Consider the following 27,845-nt stretch of genomic DNA (forward strand, 5'->3'; position numbering starts at 1 on the left):
CTATGACTCATGCATATAGATGGCACTTATATCGAATATCTAGATATCTCTAGACACATCTGATCATTTCTTAGTACCGGTGTAATACTTTCTTTAATGGCATATCTTTAAATTTGATCTATAAGAGACATAAATTAAAACTAGAAAAATGACAGCATTTGAAGGTAAATATTTTCTAATTTATATCTTTTTATAACATATAATAATATTGTCAATAAAATTATTATTTTTGACAAAAATTATTAAAAATTTTTAAATATTATTAAAATTTTATTTAAGAAATGGGTGTCTTGCCTGAAATTGGAAAGGCAGTTGATGAAATGGAATGGACGTAAGTAAAATAAAATTATATATATAAAAGAAAATATTAAATATTATATATTTATGCAGATTACCAACTGATGTCCAAGCTGAAGCACTCCCATTAATTTTGGGTGGTGGAGATGTATTAATGGCTGCAGAAACTGGTAGTGGAAAAACTGGTGCATTTTGTTTACCAGTTTTGCAAATTGTATGGGAAACTTTAAAAGATTTAGAATCTGGTAAAATGAGCAGTAGTTCTAGTGGTCATCATCAACCTTGTATGTTTCTTTTGATATTTGTTACAAATTGTTTTGTGCTTTTTTTATTCAATAGTGACAGTATTTTTATTTACAGCTGCACATTGGGCATTAAGTTTGTTTGATAGAGGTAGAGCATTAGCTGTAACTCCTGATGGTTTAAGATGTCAAAGTCGTGAACAGAAAGAATGGCATGGTTGTAGAGCAAATAAAGGAATTCAAGGGAAAGACAAATATTTTTTTGAAGCTATAGTAACTGATGAAGGATTATGTCGTGTAGGCTGGTCTACATCTCAAGTATTTATTTTAATATTTTATTAATTTTTAAAAAATGATTGATAAAATATATTATAATTATTATTATATCTATAATTATAGGCTTCATTAGATTTAGGAACAGATAAGTTTGGTTTTGGTTATGGTGGAACTGGTAAAAAATCAAATGCAAAGCAATTTGATAACTATGGAAAATCTTTTGGAATGCATGATGTAATTGGATGTCTTCTGAATTTATCAAAAGGTGAAATTAGTTTCACATTAAATGGAGCAGACTTAGGTCCAGCATTTACATTAAATGCACAACAAAAGTCACAGACTTTTTATCCAGCTGTAGTATTGAAAAATGCAGAAATGTCATTCAATTTTGGAGCCCAACCATTTAAATATCCTCCTCCAAATGATTATATAGCTGTTGCTTCAGCACCTAAAGAGGCTATAAGAGAAAATTCTATAAATAGTAATCAAACTCAAAGCAAAGAAGATGGCAAACCTAAATGTAATGCTCCTCAAGCTATAATCATGGAACCTTCAAGAGAACTTGCAGAACAAACCTATAATCAAATACAAAAAGTAAGATATTAATAATTATAATTCATGTTAAAATGTTACTTATCTTTTTAAAATATTATAATTTATAAAATGTATATATTTCTACAGTTTAAAAAATATTTGAAAGATCCAATTATTAGAGAATTGTTGGTTATTGGCGGAGTTAGTGTAAAAGAGCAAATTTCTGTATTAAATTCAGGTGTAGATATAATAGTTGGAACACCAGGACGTTTAGAAGATTTAATACAAGGTGGCTATTTGTCTTTAACACATTGCAGGTATTATATAATATATTTTTTGTATAATACATTTATCAAATATAGTAATAGTTATTGTATAATTTTTTTTTCAGATTCTTTATTTTAGATGAAGCTGATGGTCTATTAAAACAAGGTTATACGGAATTAATCGATCGTTTGCACAGACAGATACCAAAAATTACATCAGATGGAAAAAGATTGCAGATGATCGTTTGTTCTGCGACTCTACATGCTTTTGAAGTAAAAAAGATGGCGGTAAATATTTAAATTGTAATTTGTAATGTTATATAAGTTTAAAAAAAAAATGTATAACAAATTTTTATTTTGCATATATTTGCACAGGAACGTTTGATGCATTTTCCAACATGGGTAGATTTGAAAGGTGAAGATGCAGTTCCTGAAACAGTGCATCATGTTGTTGTAATAGTAGATCCACAGAAAGATAAATCTTGGCATAATTTACGAAAATGTATAGAAACTGATGGAGTTCACAATAGAGATAATATAAGACCCGGAAGTAACAATCCTGGTGCGTTTCGAATTAAATAATTCCGCATAACTTGATTATTTTATAATTTATAAATCTAACAATATGTTAAATATGTTTTATAGAAACACTTTCAGAGGCTGTAAAAATATTAAAAGGTGAATACTGTATTCGTGCCATCAAGGAGCATAATATGGACAGAGCCATTATATTCTGTAGAACTAAATTAGATTGCGATAATTTGGAACGATATTTGAAACAATCTGGTGGAAACCAATTTTCATGCGTATGTTTGCATGGCGACCGAAAGCCTGCAGAACGTAAATCTAATTTAGAGAAATTCAAAAGACAAGAAGTAAAATTTTTAATATGTACCGATGTTGCAGCTAGAGGATTAGATATTTCAGGATTACCTTTCAGTCAGTATATTGTGCTAATATTTAATAAATTTTTACGTAATTTTATAATTTTATTATTTGTATAATTCTTTTTCTAGTGATTAATATAACTCTACCTGATGAAAAATCAAACTATGTACATCGTATAGGTAGAGTTGGTAGAGCTGAACGAATGGGTCTAGCCATTTCGTTAGTTAGTAAAATTCCTGAAAAAGTATGGTATCACGGTGAATGGTGTTCTTCTCGTGGACGAAATTGTTACAATACTAATCTTACTGATAAGGGTGGTTGTTGCATTTGGTACAATGAACCAAACGTAAGTTTTAATATAGTACGACTTGTTTACTTTTTTTTTGACTTTCAATTGGAGTTATTTTTTCCAGTATTTAGCTGAAATTGAAGATCATTTAAATATCACAATTCAACAAGTTGATCCAGATATGAAAGTTCCAATGAATGATTTCGATGGAAAAGTTACATATGGAGAAAAAAGAGCGACAATGGGTATGTAAATTTTATACTGGTATTATAAATTATATCTTAATATTTATAAATTTTTAGGTTCCAATTATCAAAATCATGTTCAGCAAATGGCGCCTTACGTGTCCCAATTATCCTCTTTGGAATCTAAAGCACAAATTTGGTATCTAAAAAGACATTTGGTGAAAACGGCGAATTAAAATGGTTTACACATGATTATATGAGAAACTTACTTACTATGTTCTAATTTAATTTAACTCTATCTTCATATATTATATTTTAATATGTTATACTAGTATTTGAATAGTCTCTTAATATTTATAAATATAGTGTACTTCCAAGTGTAATATATAAATTTGTTACAATTAATATAACATATTACTTCATGTAACAATGTATCTCAACATTTACTTCATAATTAATTATGAATGAAATATTATATATTATCTCTAAAAAAAAACATATGATTTAGATAGCACTTAGATAGTATATGTGTATATAAGACATACGGTAAGTGTTTATTGTTTTTATAATCTTCATAATTGTACCATCGCTATTTTAATTACACAAATGTATAATACAATGGCCTTGCAGTACTGTTGATTTTGTAATTTTCACAATATCTTGGTATGTTTTTTATTTGTATATGTGCATGTGCGCGCACGCGCGCATGTGTGATTCAGTTTTTTATATAATATATATATATATTATATATATATTATATACTCTTAGAATTTACTAAATGATCTTTGTTTAATTACACATAATAATTTATACACATTTCTCGAAATCAATAGTAAACGACTAAAGTTATACAGTATACAAATCATACTGTTTGTTCTCTGCATTCAGATATAGCGTACGTGTTCTCCCTTTTTTGTTTAAATAGTGTATATGATTCATATGTAACACGCTATACGAACATAACGCGTCTCATCGACACGAGCGAATGAGGCGCACATATTTTCACACTTGTAGGTGATTTCATTTTATTTCTTTTGCACAATTAGTACAACACGAGTCGAATTGTTTATTCGCTATAATAATTTAATTAATTAATCAGCATAGATTCATGAAAACATTTCTTCTTTTTTTTTCATATTCAGACAGTCATCACAGAATGAGAATGAAATATTTATTTTATTTTTTTTTGTAATTTAAAAACACATTTATAATCGTACGAGTCATTCTTCCTTTTTATTTTAATGCATATCAGCTATCATTCACGCAGTCATTCAATCGTTTTAATTCAATGAATTATATTTATATCATATACATATATATTTATATAATATATAAATATACATATATATATTTATTTATTTATTTATATATATTTGTATATCATATATACTACATGTCCACCCCACGATCCTTACTTAAATAGCTTCGACAACTAAACGACTCAGGCGATCAATACTTGTTCGTGTATTTTATATAGTAACCATATCTTTTCGTTTGATTGCATTGTACGCAATGTGTATCGGCTTATATTTTTTATTTTACTTTTTTTATTGTGCAGTTATATCGTGAATACTCGTTAGTCTAAGTATTTAAAAAAATTCTTCGTGCTCGTTCTCGCAAGAGCACAACTTTTTAATATCAAGAGTAATCATGGGGCAGACAACATTTAATTTCATTTCCTAACGAATTTCTCGTGTTATTATCCATTTACATCACGCATATTTTTTGTTTTATATTTTTCTGTATATTTTTTTTTCTTTTCTTTATACGCGTTATTATCCATTCACTCGCATAATTAGCGCTTATTCGAACATTACTCTTCAACGCTTTCTTTTTTTACTCTTACTCCTGCGCCTGCATCAATAGTAATCTTTCTTAAGTCTTCAGCTAAACATATTTCTAAGATACACGTAACAACGAATTCATTAAGGATTAGGGAGAAAACACGGGTCTTTTTTTTTTTTTTAAGAAGTAAGGGGGAACGTACTTATTTACGAGTTGGTAAAACTCTTCTCTCCCTTTTTCTCTCTTTAATTTCCCAGTTCTCATCCATTATTACATATTTATGCACGAGCAATTAAATGATTCGTCATGTGACCGACAAGATAAATTTCGTTCTCATTTTACACAATTTCCGATAAATTTTCAAATAATTCCAATAGAAAACGTTCGCCAGTTTCCAAATTCGATTTTATAGCTTTAACTATTGTCCATCTTCATCCGGAAGTGTCTTCCATAATTTTGTAAAGCATTACGCTTTGTATCAAACGAACGTTCTCGTTTCTTCTTTGGATCCTAGCGAATGAATACGAGGACGACTAGAAAAAAAACTTCGGACAACATCGACGATCAATCATCGTACATATATATTTTCATACAAATTACTCCGATACAATATACGTGGCGAGAAACCACAGTTCTTCCTATTTCTTGATTTAACGAATAGAATAGTTGCCGCGCCCGAGCCTCAAAGCTAGCTTCTTTCTCTTTCACATTATTCATTCAGTATTTCTTTGAGTCGAATTGATCTCACGTTGAATCGTAATTCGATTTAATTGAACGAACGAAAAATTACGAAGATAATGAACGATTTGTCGATATAAAATCATGATCTTAATAATTCTATTAAATCTCGATTTTTGGCCAAGTAAAAAATCAATGAAAAATATATAGGCAGGCACGACCCATAATCGGGAAACGTTTGGAACTATGATGCAAAACAGTCAAGACGTTTTAGATAGAAGACAGTGGAACATTTTTTATTGCCTAAATTCGAACGACTGGATGGAAAGATAGAGACGTGGTAAGGGTTCACCTCCGAAAGATCATGTTTTCAACAGGATCATATTACGTTTACGCGTCCATTCTAATGAAATGTATTCGCGAAATGTCTATTACATATGCAAGAGTGATCATTGAAAATATTCAAAGAATGTCACGAGTTATATCACAATAATCTGACGCAAGTGACTCTACATTTACTTTTAAACATATTAAAAAATGAAAAAGCGATGAAAATAACGTATATGTATTGTTATTTGAAATAAATTAAAACGAATACGATACTCGATTCAAATGAATTGCTTTCCTGATTCTTCTTTTTCGCTTTTCCGATGAAAATAATTTGATGAAATAAAAAATAGCACCTTTACATTTCTACATAGGTAGAAAATGCATGGTATTTATTCTCATGATAATCGTAATCTCAAACGATTGAACTTATTGACTTTCCATGCATTTGTATATGCGTCATCGATTTACTAATTCTGATAACTTTGAGAACGATTATTCAGTTTCTATGCATGTGTATACATAGATGTGTATATGTCATTCACGAGTCGACCTTCGCCTTGCATTAAGACTTCTGAAAACTTCGTTTCTCATTAAATCGTCTTAGAATTATGCGCCAACTCACGATCCAAGTTTCTGGCTCGATGTTTATAGAAGTGAAATGTGAAATTTTTTTTTTTTTTTTTTTTTGATGATAAAATATTTCTTTATAAATAACTACGATGTATGAAAGACGAATATCTCTATTATTCGAAACGACAACCACAATATTCGAATATAGCAATTACAATGTTTTCAATATGCGTTGATCGTAGTCATTTAAATAAATAAATCGCTCTAGATTAAATCGACGAATCTAATTTCTCCCGAAAATAGCTTTTAACAATGATTACAACGGTAATCGCTAATCACAATAATAAATGATTAAAATTATTAAAATATTAATAACGATGGTGAAAATGAAGATGATAATGATATAATGTGACGACGAGGATGAGAATGAAGAAGATAGCAATGATAATATAATAATAATAATAATAATAATAATAATAATAATAATAATAATAATAATAATAATAATAATAACAATAATAATAATGATGATAATAATAGTATACTATAACTACATCTTTCGCTTTAATAAAATCTGACTGTGTAAAGACAATTTTTTATCGAGTAACAGTATAACGATAAGACGATCACAATAAATGACTCTGTATTCTTAACATAAACGCGAGCATGATAGCATAAAACGCGTATTTATCTACGAGCAGACGTTCCGTGGCTTAGTTAGTAACGTGTAACGAATTCATAATTAATAATTTCGAATTTTTAATTTCTCCAATTAGATTAGATTCTTTGGGATCAATTAAAGAACCCTGAAAAATGGTATTGATTTTCGCAAATCGAATTCGATCATTGGTCATTTATCAACGATAATCGCAACCAAAAATGTTGCAAACCTCGTTACATTTGTCTCTCGTTACGACGATTTCAACCATGCACACTCCGTCTACCTTGACTTTCGCTTTTTTAAGGCAATACTCTCAACAACGTGGCCCACAAAGGGACTAATGCGCTTCGTGGACAACGTGTTACATCGTATTCATCGACAATTTCTTCACTTGCACGAGGAGGGGGGAGGGGAGAGGGGGAGAGGTGTCATATCACGAGGAAAGAAGAAATAGGAGGTGGGTGGTTCGTTTTTGTATAAAATGCGAATGGGCCGTTTTTGATTTTGTTGCAGCATCGAGGAGGATAAGAAAGAAAAATAAAATTTTTTTCTTTATCTTAAAATAAGAATAATAGTCGCAATCACTATCAAAAAGATTTAAATGCACGATACATTTTTTTTTTTCAAGCGGCGTTATGCAATTTACAAAATCGCCAACGTAAAACACGTTTATGGGGACATTATGTAGCGAATAGTACCATTCATAAACCAAACGCACAGTTTTGAATCAGTGTTTGTCAAATTATCGATGCGTCATTGCTTTACATCTGTACCTGCTATTATTGTATTTACAAATAATAATTACTTGCACCGCTTATTTTTACATGTACATATTCACATGCCTGGTACATTGTACGTACGATAAAAGAAAAAAAAAAAAAAAAACTTGTGCGATCGGCGTATGTATACAATATATATATGTACGTATATATAATGAATGTATGTATATGTATATATCGATATAATCGTGGCCACGTAATATTTTATTAATTATTTATTAATTCGGTATCCGCTTTGTTTCTCGCTTGTGTACGCGCACACAACAATCGATTATAATTACATTTACGAATTTCATTTACATTCAACAAGTGATTAGTAGCAAGTATTTTCTTTTACTTCTGCATTTATCCTTATTGCATCGCGGCCGACGCGAAAACGTGTCAATCGTTCGAAGGAATACTTTTTTTTTTTTTTTTTGAGTCCAGTACATAATTTTTGTTTTTATTTTTTTCTTTTTTTTGTTGTCCGATATCACTGGATAAAGCATTCAGAATTAGAACGAACGTGTTCCTTGGTTTAAAAAAAAAAAGAAAAGAAAAAAAAATTGTAACAAGACACAAGATCTACAAATACTCGCAACAATACTACAATTACACAATACTCGTTCATGCGCTTTACATACACGAAATGATGGTTCATATTTCTTTGTGCTGGATGAACATTAAAGTTTCACGGAAGTTTCATCGACAGATAATATTTTATATATATATACATACATACATACATATATATATATATATGTATATATATATATACTCGCAGCACAGGCTCACTGTCTTTCACTCCTTCGCATCCTTGCTTTCACTCTTACATCTGTCATCAAGTTTTACAGTAAAAATAACACTTCGTAAAGTTATAAATACCGTTACAAACTATGGCTTGTCAGTTATGTTTAGTACGATAGGTATACATATATATGTATGCACACGGGCCCATACATTGATATTACATGAGAATACATTTATGAGGGTGTGGGCTCGTTAGCATTTACGGAGTAACCATTTATGCAATGTCCGGAATTTCTATCCTCATCGTTTCAACGGCCATAATGTTAAACATGATTAGACGGAACATTATTGAGATAGATTGAAATCAATCTGGTTTATCCATAATTGTGGATAGAAATACTTTTTAAACGACCGATACAAATCGATACAAAAATAAACTAGATATATTATAAAAATTAAAAATAGAAAACATTCTCGTTTGAGAAATATTTCGTGAACAATTTTCTTCTTATTTCTTTTACGAAGAAATAATTAATAGTGACAAATAAATAAAAAGAAAAGGAATAAACATGATTAAATTTAATAAGAAAAATGTGTAAAAAAGAAAAAAAGAAGACAAAAAACAGAGAATAATAAGGATAGTAAGACCGGATGCCCTAATATATTTACGACGTGTTATATAAACCTTCGGAACGTGGCTTATTCGTATCCTTATTTTATTCAGTTTAATTTGACGTTAAACTCTTGTTACCTATTATAAAAGTAGATGTTACACAGATCAGTAACCCGGTTTTAACGTAGGAGTACGAGTGTGTGTAAGTATACGAGCGAACGTGCTGCCACGAAAAAAAAAAGCGCATTGCGATTCGAGATAAATATTTTCTTTCCCCCCTTTTTCCCCTGTTATTAATATGTATATTAATTTATCAATTTATATAATTATAATAGAACGCGCACGTGTACGCACGTGCGAGATATAACCGCAATGCGCGTAGTTTCGAAGCAGTTCGCACACGCGTACAAATCCCTCTCGTCCTCTGGATTCTGGTATGAAATTGAGAAGAGAGAGAGAGAAAAAAAAAAAAAAAAAGAAAAAGAAAAAAAAGTAGAACGAAAGAAAAAAATACAATCGAGATTTAAAAGAAAGTAATAGGAGATATACAGGGTGTCCAAATAGTACAGATACGTGAGATAAGAAATTCACACATCGCACTTTGGTTCAGAAAACTTTACCCTAAGAAGTTCGGATGATAACTGATTATTAGTATGCACCGATCGAAATTTGTACACGTTTATCGTTGCATACTCCGAGGATACAAAGCATTTAATACTCGAAAATGAGACACGAGACTTTATGTTACGAAATCGAATAAATAAAGCAAAATATTATTACCTCCGTATGTTACTTATAACGTTTACAATGATGTAAAGTTTGATTGTTGTAAAGTTGGAGCCTAACACTATAGTCAGAAGTGTACGTGTAAAACGAATTTCCCACGTGGCACAATTTCTCTTGCGTACGTTTAGGATTTACATGTAGACACTAGCTACAATGACAATATTTATGTGCCTAAGTACACGAATTAAAATAGTTCAATGAAAATCAGTAAAAACGATATCAATGAGGAATCTCGATTCATAGGAAACGTACATAAAAACATGAATCCGTGGACGGTCACCCTGTACATATTTGATACATAGTTATATAATTAAAACGCTCTTCGAAATACTGTAAAATCTCACAAAATACTCTTCTTGTAAAAAGACGTGCGGCTGAGACTCCTACGGGTCGGGCCAATGTGATTAAAAATCGAGATTCGAAAATTCGAAAAAATTAATTTACCAATAAACAGTAGGGAGATAGTATAATTAAATCGTTTTAAGGGGAAAAAATAGAGATTCGAAAAATGAGTAAAGAAACGTTCAACGTTCAATAAGGATTTTTTTTTTATCGGAGAAATCACCTAAATCTTAAGGAAACATTCTTAATACTAAATCTGAACGAGATAATAACGCGACGAGTGTGCCGGACGAAGGAGCCAGGCGATCGCCGTCATGTTAGTTTGTAACAATGGCCCACGTTGAAACATTCGTACATTCTCGCTCTCTTCCAGACTCTCTCTCTTTTTCTCACACTCTTATCAACAAATTGATGCGTAATAAGAATAAAATTAACGAGGTAATAGTTAAAATTGCACGTGTTTTTTTTTTCTAGCAAAGAATATTATTTCCCCCCATTCAGGACGTTCAGCACACTCTCGACGGAACCTAAAAAAGGAGTCGAGTAATCGAAATGCCCAAGATATTTTTTCTTTTTTTTTTCTTTTTTTTCTGTCAAAACGATCGTTAGAGTAGAATGCGCAAGGGCATAATTTGCTTGTACACCAATGACATAGTAAGCGATTCTGTGCAAAAAGAGAACTATTCTCTCCATTGCGAGACAGATTTTCTTTAGGTAATCCCCAACCACTGCGTATCAACTTTTCTCCTTGAACTCTCTGTCGAAGAAGAATGATCGACTCGCAGTCATCAATCATGTATGCATACACGCGGAGTCTTCGACGCATTACTTTCTGAATAATTAAACGGCTTCAGATAAGCGAAGAAGAGTTCCACGTACCAATGTTATATATCGTCGTACATCGCGATATTATTCAGATCGCCCACGGTACGATTCATTTGACTCGCGTTAGCTCAAGATGGATCACTACCGTAATTTTTATACGAATAGATGACAGGACATGTTGGCAGGAACGAAGTCACAAGAGCTCGTACTGGCGCAAGTGCATCCGTTGAATGATGTCCCGACAATCGTTAAACACTCTCTTGATGTTCTCCGTATCGACGGCACATGTAAAGTGCGGATAACAATAGTGCTTGCCGTCGCCGCTCGCTGTGCTTATACGCTGCAAACAATCCAATCGAGAAATTTTATAGCTCGCGCAATAAAAACACGATTCCTAATCTCTATTGGAATGTACTTACAAGAAATTCGTCTCTAATGAAGTACTTGGCCCTCATGACGTCAGGAGGTTCCGAAGGATCTACTACTACCCCAGCATCAACCGGTGTCTGATATCTCGCAAAATCTGGAAAATAATCTTCTAATTTGTGCTTTCCTGCTTTTATCTTTTCCGCTAATAGATCTTGTTTGTTTAAGAATAAAATTACGGAAATTGTGCGAAGCCACCTAAAAAAAAAAGAAAAAAGAAAGAAAGAAAGAAAAACAAATACGTAAAAATTATTTCAAATCACATTGTACGATGAAAAATTAAAAAAATTGAATCGTACCGATTGTTCCAAATGCTTTTGAAGAGATCCAAACTTTCTCTGAGTCTCAATTTTGTCGGATCCTCCCTGAGTACCATGTTATAACTACTACATGCTGTTACAAATATGATTGCCGTTACATCGTTAAAACACTGTATCCACTTTCTCCTCTCATCACGTTGACCACCAACGTCGAACATACTGCAAACAAGCAATCATTGAATATTATTGGAAACGCAATTGGAGGACATCGTCCATACTATATATTTTACGTAACACCGTCGACGAGTGAAAAAAAAAAAAAAAAAGAAAAAGAAAAAAAAAATTGAAATCAAAATCGATTCACAAATTTAACTTTGACGGTGTGAAATTGTACAGGGGACCGATAAATAATGTTTCTCCGTAAAGTTAACGCGAAATATAGGATCTAACCGAGAGAGGTAGGCGGGGACCACAAGGCAAAAAGGGAAAATATTATAAAGTTGTGGAGGCGTTAACGCGGCTAACGGATTTCGCTGCACGTACAGCACGTAAGTCTATAGCTGTAATATATACGCTGGGATGAGATGCGCGTCGCTGCTTTGCGTTATATTTACCGTCGGCCGATGTTACTGTAATACGTCGTCTATATATAGTTAGACGACATTGGAGTAAAGCGAGCAGCTATCGGTGAGGACTTACTGAAAGTTTACTTTGTCGACTTGAAACCGTGTTTCGAAGATACCGGACGTGAGGACTCGACACCTGAGGATGTCCTGGAACAGATCGATAAAATTTATCATTCATAACGCTTTCACGTGAGAAGCTCGTGCCGATCATTACCTGTTCTGTGGGGGTGTAATCCGGTTGTTTAACAATGGCTACCTTATCTAGAAAACTGGAACAGAAAACAAAAGATACGATTACACATTTCGTGTATCGAGACTTCGTGGAAATTGTAAATTTTTTACGAAGTGTTCGATTCGATAATATAATGAGCTACGCCATAATCCAATGTATATATGTGATTATTTCTGATCAACGTTGACCATCCCCGATAACGATCGTCACCAATCAACCGCATTGTTATCGTGTGAGTCACTTCACACATTTACGGATATCATCTCCGTTTCACTGTGTTCGTGATTGTTCACTTTTTTTTTTAAAACGCTGAGCAAGGGAAGATGGATTCGAGGTATCCGTATTTCGAAATACCGATCATTGAAAAGTAAAATTAATCGCTTGAAAACGTTTCCGAACAACTTCCAATCGAATTCGGAAAATTTTTTATTTGTTCGGACGATAGAAAATGATACGCATGATAATACGATAAATAACAGAAATTGGAAAAAGAGTGGGAAGAGAATGAGAAAATACCGAAAAGAGATTCTCATATTTCCCACCCTTTTTCTCTTCCTAATACTTTCTCGTTATTTTTTCCTCTTCCTCTATCCTCCTATCCACGTTCTCCTGCTTCTCCTCCCTCCCTCTCACTCTTCCTCTCTCTTTTATATTCTCTCTGTTTCTCTCAAAAGACCCTCCCCGGCTGGTGTCTAGGGTGGATGAGAGCGCACGAAGGGGGAAAATCGATCCTCGGTGGTGTCCTATCCTAACCCCAACTCTCGCCCTCTCGGCCTCGCCGGGTATGCCTCTCTAGCACCCAGTTTCCAATCCGGGTCATGGGTCACTGCCACCGCTGCTCGCCATCAATCGTACGTACAGACTTAACTTCGTGCATGTATACTGGCGCCCTGGTACAGGTATATATGTGTACGTATGTACATATGTATGTATGTGTGTATATATATATATATATATATATGAGAGAGCCTACAAGGGTGGATCTTCGCTTTGACACCATCATGCAGCCTTCCACAGTCGGTTGACGGTGATAATATATTTACTGACAGACACCATCATTGCTCCCCGGCACGGATATTAAATAGCCGTACAGACAACAGAGTTTCAGTTTTTCATTCGGTATATTACGGAACTTTGAACGAGGAATATTATCGCAACGTTAGAAATTCGAGAAATTTCAAAATTATTTACCTACTATCTCTGGAATGTTATCCATGTGTTCGTTATAGAAGATGATACACACGAGTTAAAAAGTACGAAGGAAGTGGAACGAGATATATAGGTACAGGAGAAATGTTGTAACGGCAATTAATACAGCGTTCAATGACCTCGGCAGGCGTAAGTAACCAGAAACTTGGCTCCTCGAGTAAATTTGAGGAAGCAGAAATCGGCGAAATTGATTTTCGGTAAGTGGGTGCATAGGAGAGGCAAACGGGAGCCTCTGGGACAGGAGAGAGGCTACAGAGGAACGTGTGTAGGCTCGTGAGAAAGGTAGGTCACGAAATTGGCGCGCTCGCACTGAAATGAGGTTATCGACCTCGGGAGAATTGAAAGAGGAAGGAGGTCGTGACCCACTGGCTACAGCGGAACGATTTTCTGGTTACCAAAGCGGTGTAACTTCACCGACCTTGAGGTCAACTCTAACAACGTTATTTCCAACGATAAGACACATAAGATATAGCGCCTGCCTCTTTTCGCCATTTCCATTGTCAAAGTCTCTAAAATCATCGATTCAACTGTCAAGATTATTTTATCGGAAAATTGCGAGAAATGATAACGGAGGATGCAATAAAATTAAATATTCATGTATTCAACTATCTCTGGTGTTGTAATTTTCTGTACGAATTTTTTTAATGTAAACAATATGTAAAATAAGGTAAATAAAGTGTGTTAGTTTCATTAAGATAAATTACAACGAATTTTAAACGAGGTTAAACCGCAAAACAATGCTATGCTAAATAAATAACGAAACAGACCAAATCGAATCCTGTTGAACATCCTAGTAAGTATATTCTTTATTCGATTTTGAAGCTTTCTAACATTCTGTGTTTCGTTACGAACGATCGTTGGCTCGAATCGTAAATATTTAAGAAACCTGGCGATTCCAATTACCCCACGATCACGAGTATCTCGATTTATATCACGTTTTTATTGTTTCTTGCCTCGATGTAAATGTGCAAAGATTCGATATAACGCTCAATTCACGAAAACTAATCTTACATAAAAAAAAATATGGTAGTGATTTGTAAAAAAAAAAAAAAAAAAAAAGAAAGAAAGAAAGAAAGAAAAAAAAAACATCAAAGACTTTTCGAAATGATCTCATCGATCTTTTTACGATCTATATTTGAGGCACAAGAATCGAAAGTTATTCACGAGAATATAAAATATATTAGTTTTTATCTAACGTGACGATGCCACGGAAGAAGATTGTTATCGACCTAAACATTCATGAACTATGTGTGGCAACATCAGTGATCCCAGCATATAGACCAGCGTCTATATATAGAGACACGTGTTTCCTTTTTTAAGGTGTGCCGAGGTATTCCATCGTGTAATTGGCACGTTACTCGATTCTCCCCGTGTATAGCGTTTTCTTTTTTCTCTCTCTCTCTCCTTTTTTCCTCTCTGGTACATTTTTCTTTTCTTTCTTTCTTTCCTATCTTTTCCTTCGATTTTTCTTTTTATCTTCAATACGAAAGAAAAATTTGATATGGAAAGTAGCTTCGAATTAAATTTTCAAAGCGAAACGAAAAAATTAGAGAAAAGATATACAGCGTTACACAAACAATATTCTTTGTCTGTGAATTTTATTAAAAATCTGATAATCATTCCAGTCAGAAATGCTCAATCAAACCAACAATCGATGATCAATCAATTGCATAGCAATCTCTTATTCCCTGAGAACAAATATTTATTCACCGATATAAATTCGACGATATTTTTCCGTATTTCTCGATTTTTGTTAAGTATATCCGAGCATATTCCAAGTTGTTTAATTTTGATTCTCTTTGTTAAAAAAAAAAAAAAAAAATGAAGAAAGAAAAAAAAATGAATCCGTTACTTTCACGACCAATTATTTATCTTCTCGTATGTATGTACGTAATCCTTGATCGCGTATCAAGAATGAGAGGCGTGTTTAGCAAACAAGCGTCCAAAATTACAACAATCTAGCGTCTCCGTGGTCCACGCGAATATCTTATATCTCGAGCAGTGTTTTCTAAAAATACGATGCACTATTTTTATCGACGGATTTCTATCTCTTTCTCTCCTTCCACAAGAGGACGAGAGAAAGAGAGAGAGAGAGAGACGGACAGATAGGATCGAAAGAAAGAAAAGGGAACGAGAGGAAAGAAAAAGAAGAGAAACAAGAGAGGGGTTAAAAAATTCACACGAACGGACGTCTGCACGAACGAAGAGGTGCAGTAACCGGGTTGTAACCGGGTTCTAACTATATTTTTAAACCGAAACGAAAACTATCACCATCTTGATCGCGATCTCGCCGCTAAACGTTATTCGCCAAGTCGCTGCTAAACGTCGAATATCGTGAATATATATGGTATCCCCCCAGGGGCATCACACGAACGATGAACGTTTTAATCTCTCTCTCCTCCCGTTGACAGTGTCAACGATACAGGCCACGATACCACCCATGGTAATTGGCGTATGCGGGCACGAAGAAACGGCCGTGCAAGGTTGTGTGGCCAAATATAAAGCGAGTTTTATCCAATTAAAGCGTTCGACGAATTGATAGACGGCAAACGATCGGTCACATGGGATTTGTTAGCTTAACGGATAAGTTTTCTCGCGTTTACACACGAGATTCACGCTCGTTTGACCACGATCCAGTGCAACAACCTATGTGCCTCACCTATGTAATTTTCAAAGGGAGCTACAGTTTAAAGCGAGCTGATGGACCGGGACGGACCGGAGCGGACCAGTTTTTCGCTCATTTATATAAATTTATTTCGGATCGGTGGGTATCCTTCTCTTCGAGTAATAATACTCGAAAAGACTCGAGTTGAAAATATACACACGATCTTTGGGAATTTCCCCTTTTTTCCATCCGATCCGATTTACCAGCTTAGCTATTAACCAGCCGACCGATAAAAATTATCAAACGCATCTTTCGCAAACCTGTTCCCTCTTTATTTTATTATGAGAGATCCTAAACGTTGCCCCGTCAAGCTTAAAAAATGGTAACGATTTTCTGATAAATCCTGTCAAAATTCAGAAATATAGAAGAAAAAGAAATATTTTGTACGATGTTAAAAATATGGTCTGGAGGGAGAGGAAGAGTCGAGTAGAAATAAGTGTATACGGTGTATTCGAGCAATTTCGTATACGTGAAAAGCTCGCGTGTCAGTGAACAGCGTGAAAAAAGTTCGAGGTTGGGCCAATTCATCGAGAACCCCTAGATAAACGAGTGGCCCCTATTAAAGCGATTACCTCGTTAAGGCATTGTCTCCATTGGCATTAAATCGGTGTCACATAGGCCCATGAATATACACGGATATACCATATACGTATCGCGGTCATGAGAACGCTTCCAAAATTTATCCAACCGCGTTGCAGATTATTTACAAGTCAGATTCGATGATAACAGATACATGTGTAATACGCGCACAAACATGCACGTACAGACACATACATACATAGGCGATCCGTTACACTTTTCTTTTTCACGGAACACAACGAGTTCTCGTTCCAGGTTATACTCTATGGCACGCGCGGAATAGTTGAAAGGATTGCGTACGAACCGCGGGTAAATCGGGCGCGGTCCCATTATCGTCGATACAAACGTTATCGTACGTGCCTCTTATCGTGATCGCGATAATATCAAGCATGGGGGCGAATTAAAATAACCATGTGTCGCGGCTCCATTTAACCATTTAAACGCTACGAATCCAGACAGATAATCTTTAATCCCCCCGTTTTTATCAATGATACACCATCGATCGATCCGGTTGCCCGCGCTATTATTACATCGCCTATATGCAATTGCTGCGCATTCGATTCATTCTAATGTTAATGTTCGTGAAAGCAAGGATGACTCACTATTTAGCGCAGTCAATTAGTTGGTACTCGTTACTCCTTTCGAAACTCTGTTGAACACCTCGGTCCTTCCAAAGGGCTTCGACGATATCGTAGAACTCCTGGAAACACGAATTACAATTCGATTAGTGAATCACAATTGGAAGAACGTGGTGGAAAATGGAGAAGATGAGAAGAAATGAGAACGGCTCGAAAATAAATGGTCGCATCCGTGGGTTAGATTTGCAAATAAGTTCACGGTTTGGCGGCCGTTTCTATCGTGTCTCATTAATTATCTAAGAAAACGTGCGACTCTGACGAAACGGAAAATTTGGCTCGAACGCCAACGGCCACTATCACCGTGACAACGGAATATTCGATCGTCACGCGTTTGGTCCACGAGAAAAACGTTTCGCCGTTCAACTTATACCGGAATATGCGTCCCGTTATCGACGAAAATATTTTCATTTTTAATTTTGCCGCTGGTGATCGTCGCCGCACTGCCTTTACACGCGCGTATTATCCGTCCCTATATAAAAATGGATATCGACCAGGTATCAGAGCCAAGATAAATATTCGAATAACATCTATTGCCGAAGCATTGTCGGGACGGGAAAGAAAGAAAAAAAAAAAAAAGGCGGCAATCGTGATAACTCTCGAGGTGTAATTTAATTTCGAAACAGTCGAGATATCAACGAGCATTAATTTAACGAGCATAACCAGGAAAAATTGATCGTGTGCTTATTGTTTACATCAAAGCGAGAAATCGTAAGTCTTTTAAGAATTGTTAAATTTTTGTTTTTTTTCTCGAAAGAGAGAGAGGGAGAGACCAGTTCACGATTATTAAACCAATTATCTCAATCTCGATTTCCCCTTCTTTCCTTCTTCGATTTCCCCTTCGCACAATATATCCACGCTATAATCCAACGTGTACAAAGTGTGTGGAAATTTTGGATCGGGATTATCACGAAAAATATAAACCGTGACGGTATCGACGGTGACAATTTTAGACGGTGGTTAGTTTTAGTTAGCCTTTCCCGCAAATTTCGTTCCAACGTTTATTTTGTTATATTTTCGTAAAAGCAAGGATTAACCGCACAGATGCGGCCGATGACGGTGGTCAAATTCGGTGTAGAATTCGACTCGAAATAAACTTCCGTATCCTCGACGAGTGACGGCCAGATATGCAAAAAGCGAAACGACAGTGACAAATTGGACGCGGCTCGTCGAACGGCGAAACGGAATAAAAGATAGCCTGACTTCCTCTTGACACAAAGACGCGTTTGTTCGCACGCATAAATGCCTCTCTCTCTCTCTCTTTCGTACGCATACCGACACATGTATATCGTAGAAATTCAAATTTAAACCCTTCACCTTACCCGATCAACGGATGACTATCTTTACTCGTGCTCGTAGATGTTTTACATCCGGTCAAAGGTATTTCGATGAGCGAACTTTCGTCGAGCAAAAATCCAGACAGTTTTTCTCAAGGAGGGAGTAAAAACTCGCTCGTGAAAACTCGAAGCCGCGATCAAGCGAGTTGATTCGATTGATTCGAATTGTCGAAACGCATATACAAGAGAAGGACGAGAAAACTACGATCCGGTTGCTATACAACCAGGGCTACAAAAGCTACGTGAAAAGTATATGTACACATGTACGCACGTAGCAGCAACTGCCAGTTGAATGACGCAAAACACATGGATTATTTTGTCGCGACGACTTTATTTCGAGATGCGCCACGTTTCGTTTTCGACGATTCGAAGCGTTCGCGGGCCTCGGAACTCTCGAAATCTCTTGCCCGATCTTCTTGGCACGGGAAAAATCATTATTCACCCCGAGTTGTGACAGAAGTTTCTAGCTGGTTGAGAAAAATGTCAATGCCTCTTCGACCCCTATAATCTTTCCTACCGTTCTCTCGAATTAGATCGATTTTCTTATATATCGTTGTTCGCGCGTAAGTGTATCTTGCCAAAGGGGGATATCGATCTCTCCTCCCCCCTTGAACAAATTCGGGATGTCGAGAAAAAGATTTCATTCAACACTCTTGTTCTTTGTTTGCTTTTGAAGGCATCGTCGAGAGGATTGCTCGTTGATAAATTCTCTCGTGTTATCGATCCCGAAGTTGCATAAGGCGAATTCGTTAAAATTTCGAGGTGGCGTGTACATCGTGCGAAAGAGGAAGAAATAGGCGGATCTTTAAGGGATAAATCGCGTTAGCAACTTCAGCGCACGTTTCAAAGAGGCGCGGCAGAATTGCTGGCCTGAATATAAAATGACTAAACGGGTTAAATAACGTGTACCGTGCTCGCTCGTGTCGTAATATTTTAATGCTACACCCTCCCCTGTTTTCCCCTAACTAATTTCACCGTGCGATTCATCATACGCGCCGGCTTGTGAAATTACGCGATCCATACCAGAACATTCTTGTCGCACGTCTCTCACTTATAATCGCGCGCGTCTGCTCTCCTCGAAATAATGCCCTCCTTCATTAAAATCATCGCGGTAATAAAATTTTAATCTACCCTCTTCTCGCCGTATCAACGCGTAACGCCGATCGTAGATCGAAGATGGATGATCGATGAGTTCGTAAAATAGGATCGTACAGCTTAACCAGCTGGACCAGAGTCAAAATCCACGATTCCAAGAATATTCGGATTTTCTTTCGTTTCACGCCACGAGAGATTTAAAACGGGTATACATCGGAGAATATTCCTTCCCGAAACATGACTCGCTTTCACCGTGACAGGGTTGGATAATCGAAGGTGCACAGTAGTCGATCGACACAAAGACATACACGAGCGCATTTCGTGTACGAGGTACGAGGGGAATGGCGCAGCACATCACAGCCAGAACACACCGTATAGCACACCAACATGTGCGATGGCTGTGTAAACATTGTAAACACCGATCATGCCACACAGTGGCTCTCACGCGACGAAATTGTGCCAATTTGTATCGCTATCGTAAATTCTGACGATATTTCGCGATACCATAAAAGTATCTCATCCGTCGTTAGAAAGGGATAATACGTTGCGACTGTTTCACATTACTTCACCGTCTCTATATAATAATATTCGCACTTCCAACGAATGCAAATGATAAATTAAATACGATAAATTAAGTACCGCGTATTTTATCGTATCCGCCAGACCGATCTTTTATTCGACCGGAGAAAAACGACAGCGAACCACTTGCGGAGACCGTAACGCATTTTTCATTGTATTACATTAAGAAGATACACATATAAAAGCACGTGGAACAAATAAGTTGACTGTGACTCACCGGGGGATAATCGAAGTCCGGAGAGTTTGAGACTTCCTGGATATAGTCGACTTTGCTCTGATTCGCCGGATCCTCCAAAGCAACGGGTGGCGTTAACGTGCTCATCGCGCCGGTTATCGTCTGAAAAGGAACGCAGATCTGATGAAAAGGGACAAAAAAAAAGAAAAAAAAAAAGAAAAAAGAGAGAGCAACACTTTCCACGCGTATCGATAGAGCGTACAGTTACGATTTACCGACGATTACGTTATCGCGAATATAAAAAAAGAAAGTGCATTCTTCGCAGGAGTTTAATGCGAAATTACCATTTCGCCCGTATCTATCTTTACACACGCAGATAATATGTCATTCATAATCCTTAAGTGCCACGGGGCAGGCTTGTCTATTACATTCACCCGACATACGGAAGCGATTGCAAGGTTACAGACGATACGCGTATCTAAACACGGCCTCGAACGACAAATTGATGACAGCACGCTGCTCTCCTCGACACGGCGCGTTAAACCATCACGAATTTACGGGCGCATCACGTAACGTTAATGACGGGACGCCCGTCGAAACGGGCGCGTTTACACGCATCTCGCGTATATACCGCAACTTTGACTCGGAAATCACACGGAAGGAAATTTTTATCGACGTTAAAAAAAAAAAATTGTTCGATTTCGTGGCGACCCTCGTTCCTTCGCTGTAATACCATCGGCATAGAAAACATCAACGCTTTAGTATCGATTTAGCTATAAATCACTGAATTCCCAGAATATACCGCGTTATTCAACGTGTTTCGCGAATATTACTCCGAAAGGATATTTTCGGAAAAGGCAAGTGTGTCGCATCGTTAACCGAGGACACATCTACGTTATAAGACTAAGAGTTATTAATAAATATAATTATGTGTTAGAAAATGATACAGAGTTGCTTTTTTTTTTACCGACATAGGTACGATTTTTCAAAAAATATACTGAATGTAATCGAATATTTAGCAGTAATAGCGATCTAGCAGTAATAGTGTTATCCAACATCGGTATCATAATAAGATCTGCCACTTGTTACGGATAATTATCTTAGAGAAACGAAAAAATAATATAGAGCACGCAACACATTACACAAGTTATTTTATCTTACGCTTTATGCATGTCCCGAAGAATGATGATTATAAGATCCACACAGTGGAATAAAAATAAACAATTAGACATAATCTTGAACGAGTGTTGGATGCCGCGCGAAATATGAAATTGAATAGCGTAAACAAATATCGAAAAAGGAATAATTCTTACCAGTATCGCGTCTCTGATGTTCTTTTTGATGTCCTCGATTTTTTGCCGCTTTTCCCTGCACAGAAAAGCGTGAGAAACAAACGGTGTACTTCATCCTCCGATCTCGATCTCGTTGTATATCGATATATACATTTTAATGCCGTGCGAAAAAAAGAAACCGATAACTCAAAATGACGATTATTACTATTTCGATTATATCGAAACAACATCGAACGATAGACATATCATACATATGTATTTTCATTATTAGTTTCAGAGTCATTCGGTAATTTTAGATCACACGGCATCACGCCAGTTTCAGTATAACGATTTCATCAATTTGGAGACATACTGGAAATTTCGCGTTGGATCTAAATATCAATGATCGATGGATACGGTATTCTTCGCTGACGAAATTGTAGAAAACAATGGATTTTCATGTGGATCTTGTTCGTTTTATGGTGATACCTGTCGCCACTCGTGTAAACTTCGTTTGAAACTTTCGTGTATATCATGTATATGTGATATGTACAGATACATTATAAAATGACGATAATCTGATCAGGTTCACATTCTTATCGAATTATTATTCAAGAAGTTTACAATACAATGTTGTTATTGCCGCTATTGTTCGCGGCAATTAAAATTTTTTCTTATAAAAAATTTTAAAAATTCGTTTTTTTTCTACTTCTCTCTTTTTTCGACTTCTTTGAACAATCTCTCAATTTTTGATATTTCGAATTTATGTGACCGCGTATTAAAAAGATTCGCGGCCTATTACAAGCGTTATTCGAATACAAGAATGCTAAAAATAATCGAACGACCGCCTACATCAACGATTTTACCGCTAGGATTATACGTTAAAAGCTTCGTTTTGCTGTTCCCATTAACCGTGTTCCAAAAATTTCTACTACAAATGTAAATATATTTATGTAATTCTATTTGCTTAATTGAAACCAATTAAAATTCCTAAGATTGTTATCATGTACATCGTGTGATCGAGGCGAGACAGATAATCAAGAATGAATTTGTACATATGTTATATGCAAAAATGCCACAGGGTAGGAAAGTAAAAGGAAGAAGAGAAAAAAAAGACTAAAAATACGCGAGGTTGTACGGTATGTTTCCATAGTAAACAAGCGAAATCTGCATCAAGCGCGTTGAACACGTAATGTTTCTTAGAATCGCGTCGCTAGCAAAAAACAGCCTGTGAAATTCGACGATGGAAACACTTTCCCGCGATTTCATGCTGAAGCAAATCCAGTTGTTCGTATGCGAATATTTGATAATGCGCGAACAATTTTGGAACATGAAAAGAAAAAGAAAAGAAAATAAGTAAGAAAAGAAAAGGGAAAAACGAATGAAAGATGAAAAAAAAGCGAATGAAAAAGAAATCACCGCAAAACGTAATAAGTAATAAGGCGTGCGTTCGGGTTCGTTATCAGAGCCGGAGGCAGACAGAATTTACGACACATACGAATCGGGCCGAGCCAGTCTGTTTGCACGTCGTTTTCATTCTATCTAGTTGCTTCTGATTTTCCACGTATACCGACATTCTTTATACGATAACGATTTGTTTCTGTCTGGCCTGCATCGTTTCGCGACTTTATTTTTGATTCGTCCGCATGCTTTCCAACATGAACAACTGGATGTGCAAATGGATCGATCGGCGAAAAACAAAGAAAAAGTATTGAAAGACTATATATTATGCTTATAGAAAGATTATATAAAAGAATTACAATTTAATAAGAATTTAATTATGTTAATATTAAAAATTATGTTGATATTTAATTATGACAAGAAAATAGAGCTAACATTAAAATATTAAATATAAAAGAAAGTTAGAAAAAAAGAAGTCTAATTTACTGAAGCCACGTGTTGATATTGCAATCACGCGATGGATCGAATTAGTCGCGAGTTGAATCATTTACAAACGCACATTAATGAGAAGAAAAAAAAAAGGACTAGAAGTTATATATCAGTCGCCGTTAACGTGTTATATCGAATGCATTCATTCGTGTTGTATGAATAATATCGAATATTAGATTGGCTTAAAAACAAAGCTATAATGGAGCAACGAAACTTACGCTTCGCTGAAACCATCCACGTGCAATATCCTCATCTGTTTGACGATGGTACTCTTCCCAGACTCTCCCGCTCCTAAAACATAAAAAGCGATTTTTCCTTTTCTTTCTTTTTTTTTTTGCAATAAAAAAGAAAAAAGGAATAAAAAGCAATGGCTTTAAATATATATATATATATATATCTAAAGATCGATATCGATTTTCTATATGATCATTTGGAAGGTTATTCAATGGACACGTAAGACAGTAGCATATTATCGTATTTTTTTTTCTGGAAAACAGGAATAGTAAACGGAAAACAGAATCGTAATTGCACACGGTAGGGGAAACAATACAGTAACAGCTGTTGCTTCGTAGCCTACAGTTACGAATCGACTATACGCAACACACAACACACGTCCACACGTCGAATTAGAACGACGACCTACATAAACGAAGAATAGGAAGGTAATGGCTAGGTGTTGGGTTAAGTATCGCAATAAGTAGATAGTATGTGTGCATGTGTAAGAGCGCACGCGCACATCCATGTTGGCTGACTATGTGAAAAAGACTTCGGTCGAGAGAAGGAGAAGAAGGAGACGAAGAGAGCGACACGAAAAGGGTACAACATGAGCCAGCCAGCTCGCTGGATATTCGTGGGTGCCGGCTCATACGATAATCGATAAAATTGAATTACGCGCTGCTGAACATCGCGATAATGTTCGGCCTATCCTCTGACCGGACGCTTTTTGTCCAAAATTGGTGATCGAAGCCGATTCAACTGGTATTCTAGCGGAAATTTTCTCTGTTTGTGACACGTGTACACAGATATAGATTATACTAAATCTAAAAAAGAATAAATATAAAAGAAAATAACTCAAACGAAACATAATAAAAGATCTTATGAGAAAAATATCATAATCGAAAGAGTAAGACAAGAAGAAATGAAAAATTTAATGAATTTACTTACCAAGCAAAAGAAGTCTGTGAGTAGCTCGATAAAGTTGCTTATCCTTTTGCAATTGCCTGGTAATGGCATCCGAGCGCCTCTTCTGGTTCTTGCTGTCATCCTGGCTGGCCTTACTGCTCTGGCTGCCGAAACACCCCATGACACACCACGAGAGAGACACGCGCGGCTCACCCTCTTCGCTCTTCCCTTCCACTTCTGTTGTTCTCTGTTGTTTCAGTTCGGAGAAAGATAATCTCACCACTATATTACTCCCGAATAAGAGAGAATAGACTCGCGCAACGAGTCTATCGTCAACGCGTGTTGTTTATCTCGTGTGAATGTAATGTTCAATAAATATATTCTCTGTCACCGCAATTCGTAGAGATTCACTTCCTTTCGACGTATACCTACTATAAGTTCGTTCCTTCGTTCCGACCGTGTCTGTCACTCGATACTTATCTATCACCGTGTCGTACTTCTCCACACTCGAGTTTTGTCCTTCTATCAAACTCTCTCTCTCTTTCTCTTCTTTAATCACTCTCTTTCCTTCCCTCTTCCTTAATAATGCTTCTCTCTTTCGCTCTCCTTCTCTTATATACTAATCTTTCTCCTTTTCTGATTGTCGCCCCTTTACTATCTCCGTTTTTTACACTAATAACAACTACGCATCTGTATGTCTTGATGTCTTCTCAATTGCACTACACTCGATTCACTTCACAGCTTTTCTTTCACTATTTCGCACTACCCGCGAAACCATAGCTATACACGATCAACGACAGTACTGCTGGTCCAACAGACTAACTTCGATATCTTGTGCGTGCCGAATATGAATATACAGAAAAGATAGGATCACAATGATTTGTTGAATATGGGCGCTAAATACTGGAATTTCTAGGAGGGCAATCTGTTGTGGGGAAGCGACGTTTACGGGTCGTAACACCTGGCTCGATAATAAATTGATTCACTCAAACGAAAATAAGCGAATCGTGCGATGACACTGAACACGATTAATTAAATGCTTGTTGATACGATGAGAAAATAATGATAATATAGAAAAAATTGAATCACTTCCGAATTTTCGATTTGACACTGACGAAAAACCGGCCGCGAAATACTCGCTGCAGGTTGTGATAGAGGGAGTACACACGAGGCACGATGAATACTCGAGAGTGGGAGCAAGACCGGGACTGGGATAATAGGTTGACGTGCACTGTCTGATGCGCCTCCTGTGATGGCCCGCGAACACGAGGCACACGCGAAATCGTTTCAGAAGGAAGGGACTCGTACGCGTGTATACGACAGCTCGACCTCGCCTCGCTTCACCACACAGCCCCTACCCTTCGGACAGAACAACGAGAAGTTAAAATAGATCGGCTCCGGTGCGCTACTACCTCTTTATTCAAGCAAATTGAAGAAAGTCGTGGAATCGACAACTCCCATAAATAAGGAAGATGATTTATGCGATTGAGTAGTTTACACCGATTTTCTTTAAGTCGCATGAACTTTTTCGTACTTCAGTCCCGACAATCTTTCTAAGTTCTTTCTAAGATTCACAAAAAAATCTTTACGCACCAGAGATTTTTGAAATTTTTCTTCTTTTTCTAATTTTCGTTTCGTTGACTCCTCAATTTTTCGAGGGCTCGTCCGGGTTCCCCCTCCCCGCCGCTCGTTAGTCTCTACCCCTCTCCACGAGCTTCTTGTCGACGACCGCGGCACAACCACCACTCGGGGAACCCAACCGTGTGCCCTCTCTCGCACACACCCTCGAATGATTTTATTTTCTTTCCACCTTACTTTTACCGCGTTCGCTCACTCTCCTCACTCAAGAATCCCCGAGGAAATTCGCGACCAAAACATCCGAGACGAGGTACTCCCTGCAGCCAACATGTCGTCTGCTAGGCCCACCAGCGCGGCGGCTCACCGCGCTTGAGATGGATCAGGTTCGTATCCTGACTTTTAGGCGCCCTGTTCTTCAAATAGTATCTTTATCACTCTTTTCTTCGGAAAAAAACTTACAATGATACACACAATACTGTCTCACGTTCGATCTTTTGTTTAAAATTTTTCGATAGATTCACTTCGGACTCGGGGGCCAACAATCTGTCTTGTGAAGTGTTAATGCATTGACTCTAGCGCTATCTGTAACATCTATTGGAACTAAATCGTTATACTGCGATATATTCATATGTAACACACATGTACATTTCGATGTTTTCATGTACGTTTAGTTTTATAGTATGACAAGTGCGCTGTGATCAATCCATTTATGTGTGTATATATATTATATGTAAATATTCATATGTACTAAATAATATAATTACCGATTAAATTATAAGTATTCAAATTTTATAATTTTTTTTTATAGAATTAATATCAAGATAAAAATAAATGAATATAATATAAATATAAAAGGTTTTTTATTTTAACAATATTTGTTTCTACAATTAATTTTACTTCTATACCGGTATTAAAGTTATTGCCAACGTTATCAACATGGCTACCAACATATAGTTAACAATAGGTACCAACAAATTGATCTTATAACATTTAAAAACTAGAATAAAAAAAAGATTTGTTATATTTATATAATTTTTACATATTAACCTAAAATATAAAAAATTTAAAATAATGAACAGAATTCGATTTAA

General features: G+C 36.0%; 2 protein-coding genes and 1 long non-coding RNA gene across 3 annotated transcripts; 2 read left to right on the forward strand and 1 right to left on the reverse strand.

Annotated features, from left to right (window-relative positions):
• Window positions 1-12: 12 nt before the first annotated feature.
• LOC107996115 (ATP-dependent RNA helicase Ddx1) lies at window positions 13-11,415 on the forward strand. The gene is made up of 12 exons (XM_017054018.3): window positions 13-164; window positions 280-331; window positions 391-581; window positions 658-857; window positions 939-1,409; window positions 1,497-1,666; window positions 1,741-1,903; window positions 1,991-2,177; window positions 2,261-2,554; window positions 2,632-2,849; window positions 2,917-3,037; window positions 3,095-11,415. Exons 1-12 carry the CDS (start codon window positions 149-151, stop codon window positions 3,211-3,213), a joined length of 2,202 nt encoding a protein of 733 aa, XP_016909507.1. The 5' UTR covers window positions 13-148; the 3' UTR covers window positions 3,214-11,415.
• LOC107996056 (guanine nucleotide-binding protein G(s) subunit alpha) lies at window positions 6,493-27,324 on the reverse strand. The gene is made up of 10 exons (XM_062074120.1): window positions 25,219-27,324; window positions 24,273-24,345; window positions 22,207-22,261; window positions 20,936-21,055; window positions 17,675-17,772; window positions 12,602-12,656; window positions 12,461-12,534; window positions 11,801-11,980; window positions 11,495-11,699; window positions 6,493-11,415 (listed from the first exon to the last, which is right to left on the reverse strand). The coding sequence occupies exons 1-10, from the start codon at window positions 25,355-25,357 to the stop codon at window positions 11,269-11,271; spliced, it is 1,146 nt and encodes a 381-aa protein (XP_061930104.1). The 5' UTR covers window positions 25,358-27,324; the 3' UTR covers window positions 6,493-11,268.
• LOC133666044 (uncharacterized) lies at window positions 26,869-27,608 on the forward strand. The gene is made up of 2 exons (XR_009829573.1): window positions 26,869-27,137; window positions 27,270-27,608. It is a non-coding gene; the product is annotated as an uncharacterized LOC133666044 (long non-coding RNA).
• The last annotated feature ends 237 nt before the right edge of the window (window positions 27,609-27,845 follow it).

The sequence above is a fragment of the Apis cerana genome, linkage group LG4 (assembly GCF_029169275.1).
Source record: "Apis cerana isolate GH-2021 linkage group LG4, AcerK_1.0, whole genome shotgun sequence".
Taxonomy (NCBI): domain Eukaryota; kingdom Metazoa; phylum Arthropoda; class Insecta; order Hymenoptera; family Apidae; genus Apis; species Apis cerana.

Excerpts from the sequence above, each read along its gene's own strand:
- LOC107996056 (XM_062074120.1), bottom strand. The coding sequence starts at position 25,357 with ATGGGGTGTTTCGGCAGCCAGAGCAGTAAGGCCAGCCAGGATGACAGC. Across the intron at positions 22,262-24,272 it reads GTGGATGGTTTCAGCGAAGC|GGAAAAGCGGCAAAAAATCG; the intron begins GTAAGTTTCGTT and ends TTTTCTGTGCAG. Across the intron at positions 17,773-20,935 it reads CGGACTTCGATTATCCCCCG|GAGTTCTACGATATCGTCGA; the intron begins GTGAGTCACAGT and ends TCGTGTTTCCAG.
- LOC107996115 (XM_017054018.3), top strand. Across the intron at positions 858-938 it reads TAGGCTGGTCTACATCTCAA|GCTTCATTAGATTTAGGAAC; the intron begins GTATTTATTTTA and ends CTATAATTATAG. Across the intron at positions 1,904-1,990 it reads TTGAAGTAAAAAAGATGGCG|GAACGTTTGATGCATTTTCC; the intron begins GTAAATATTTAA and ends ATATTTGCACAG.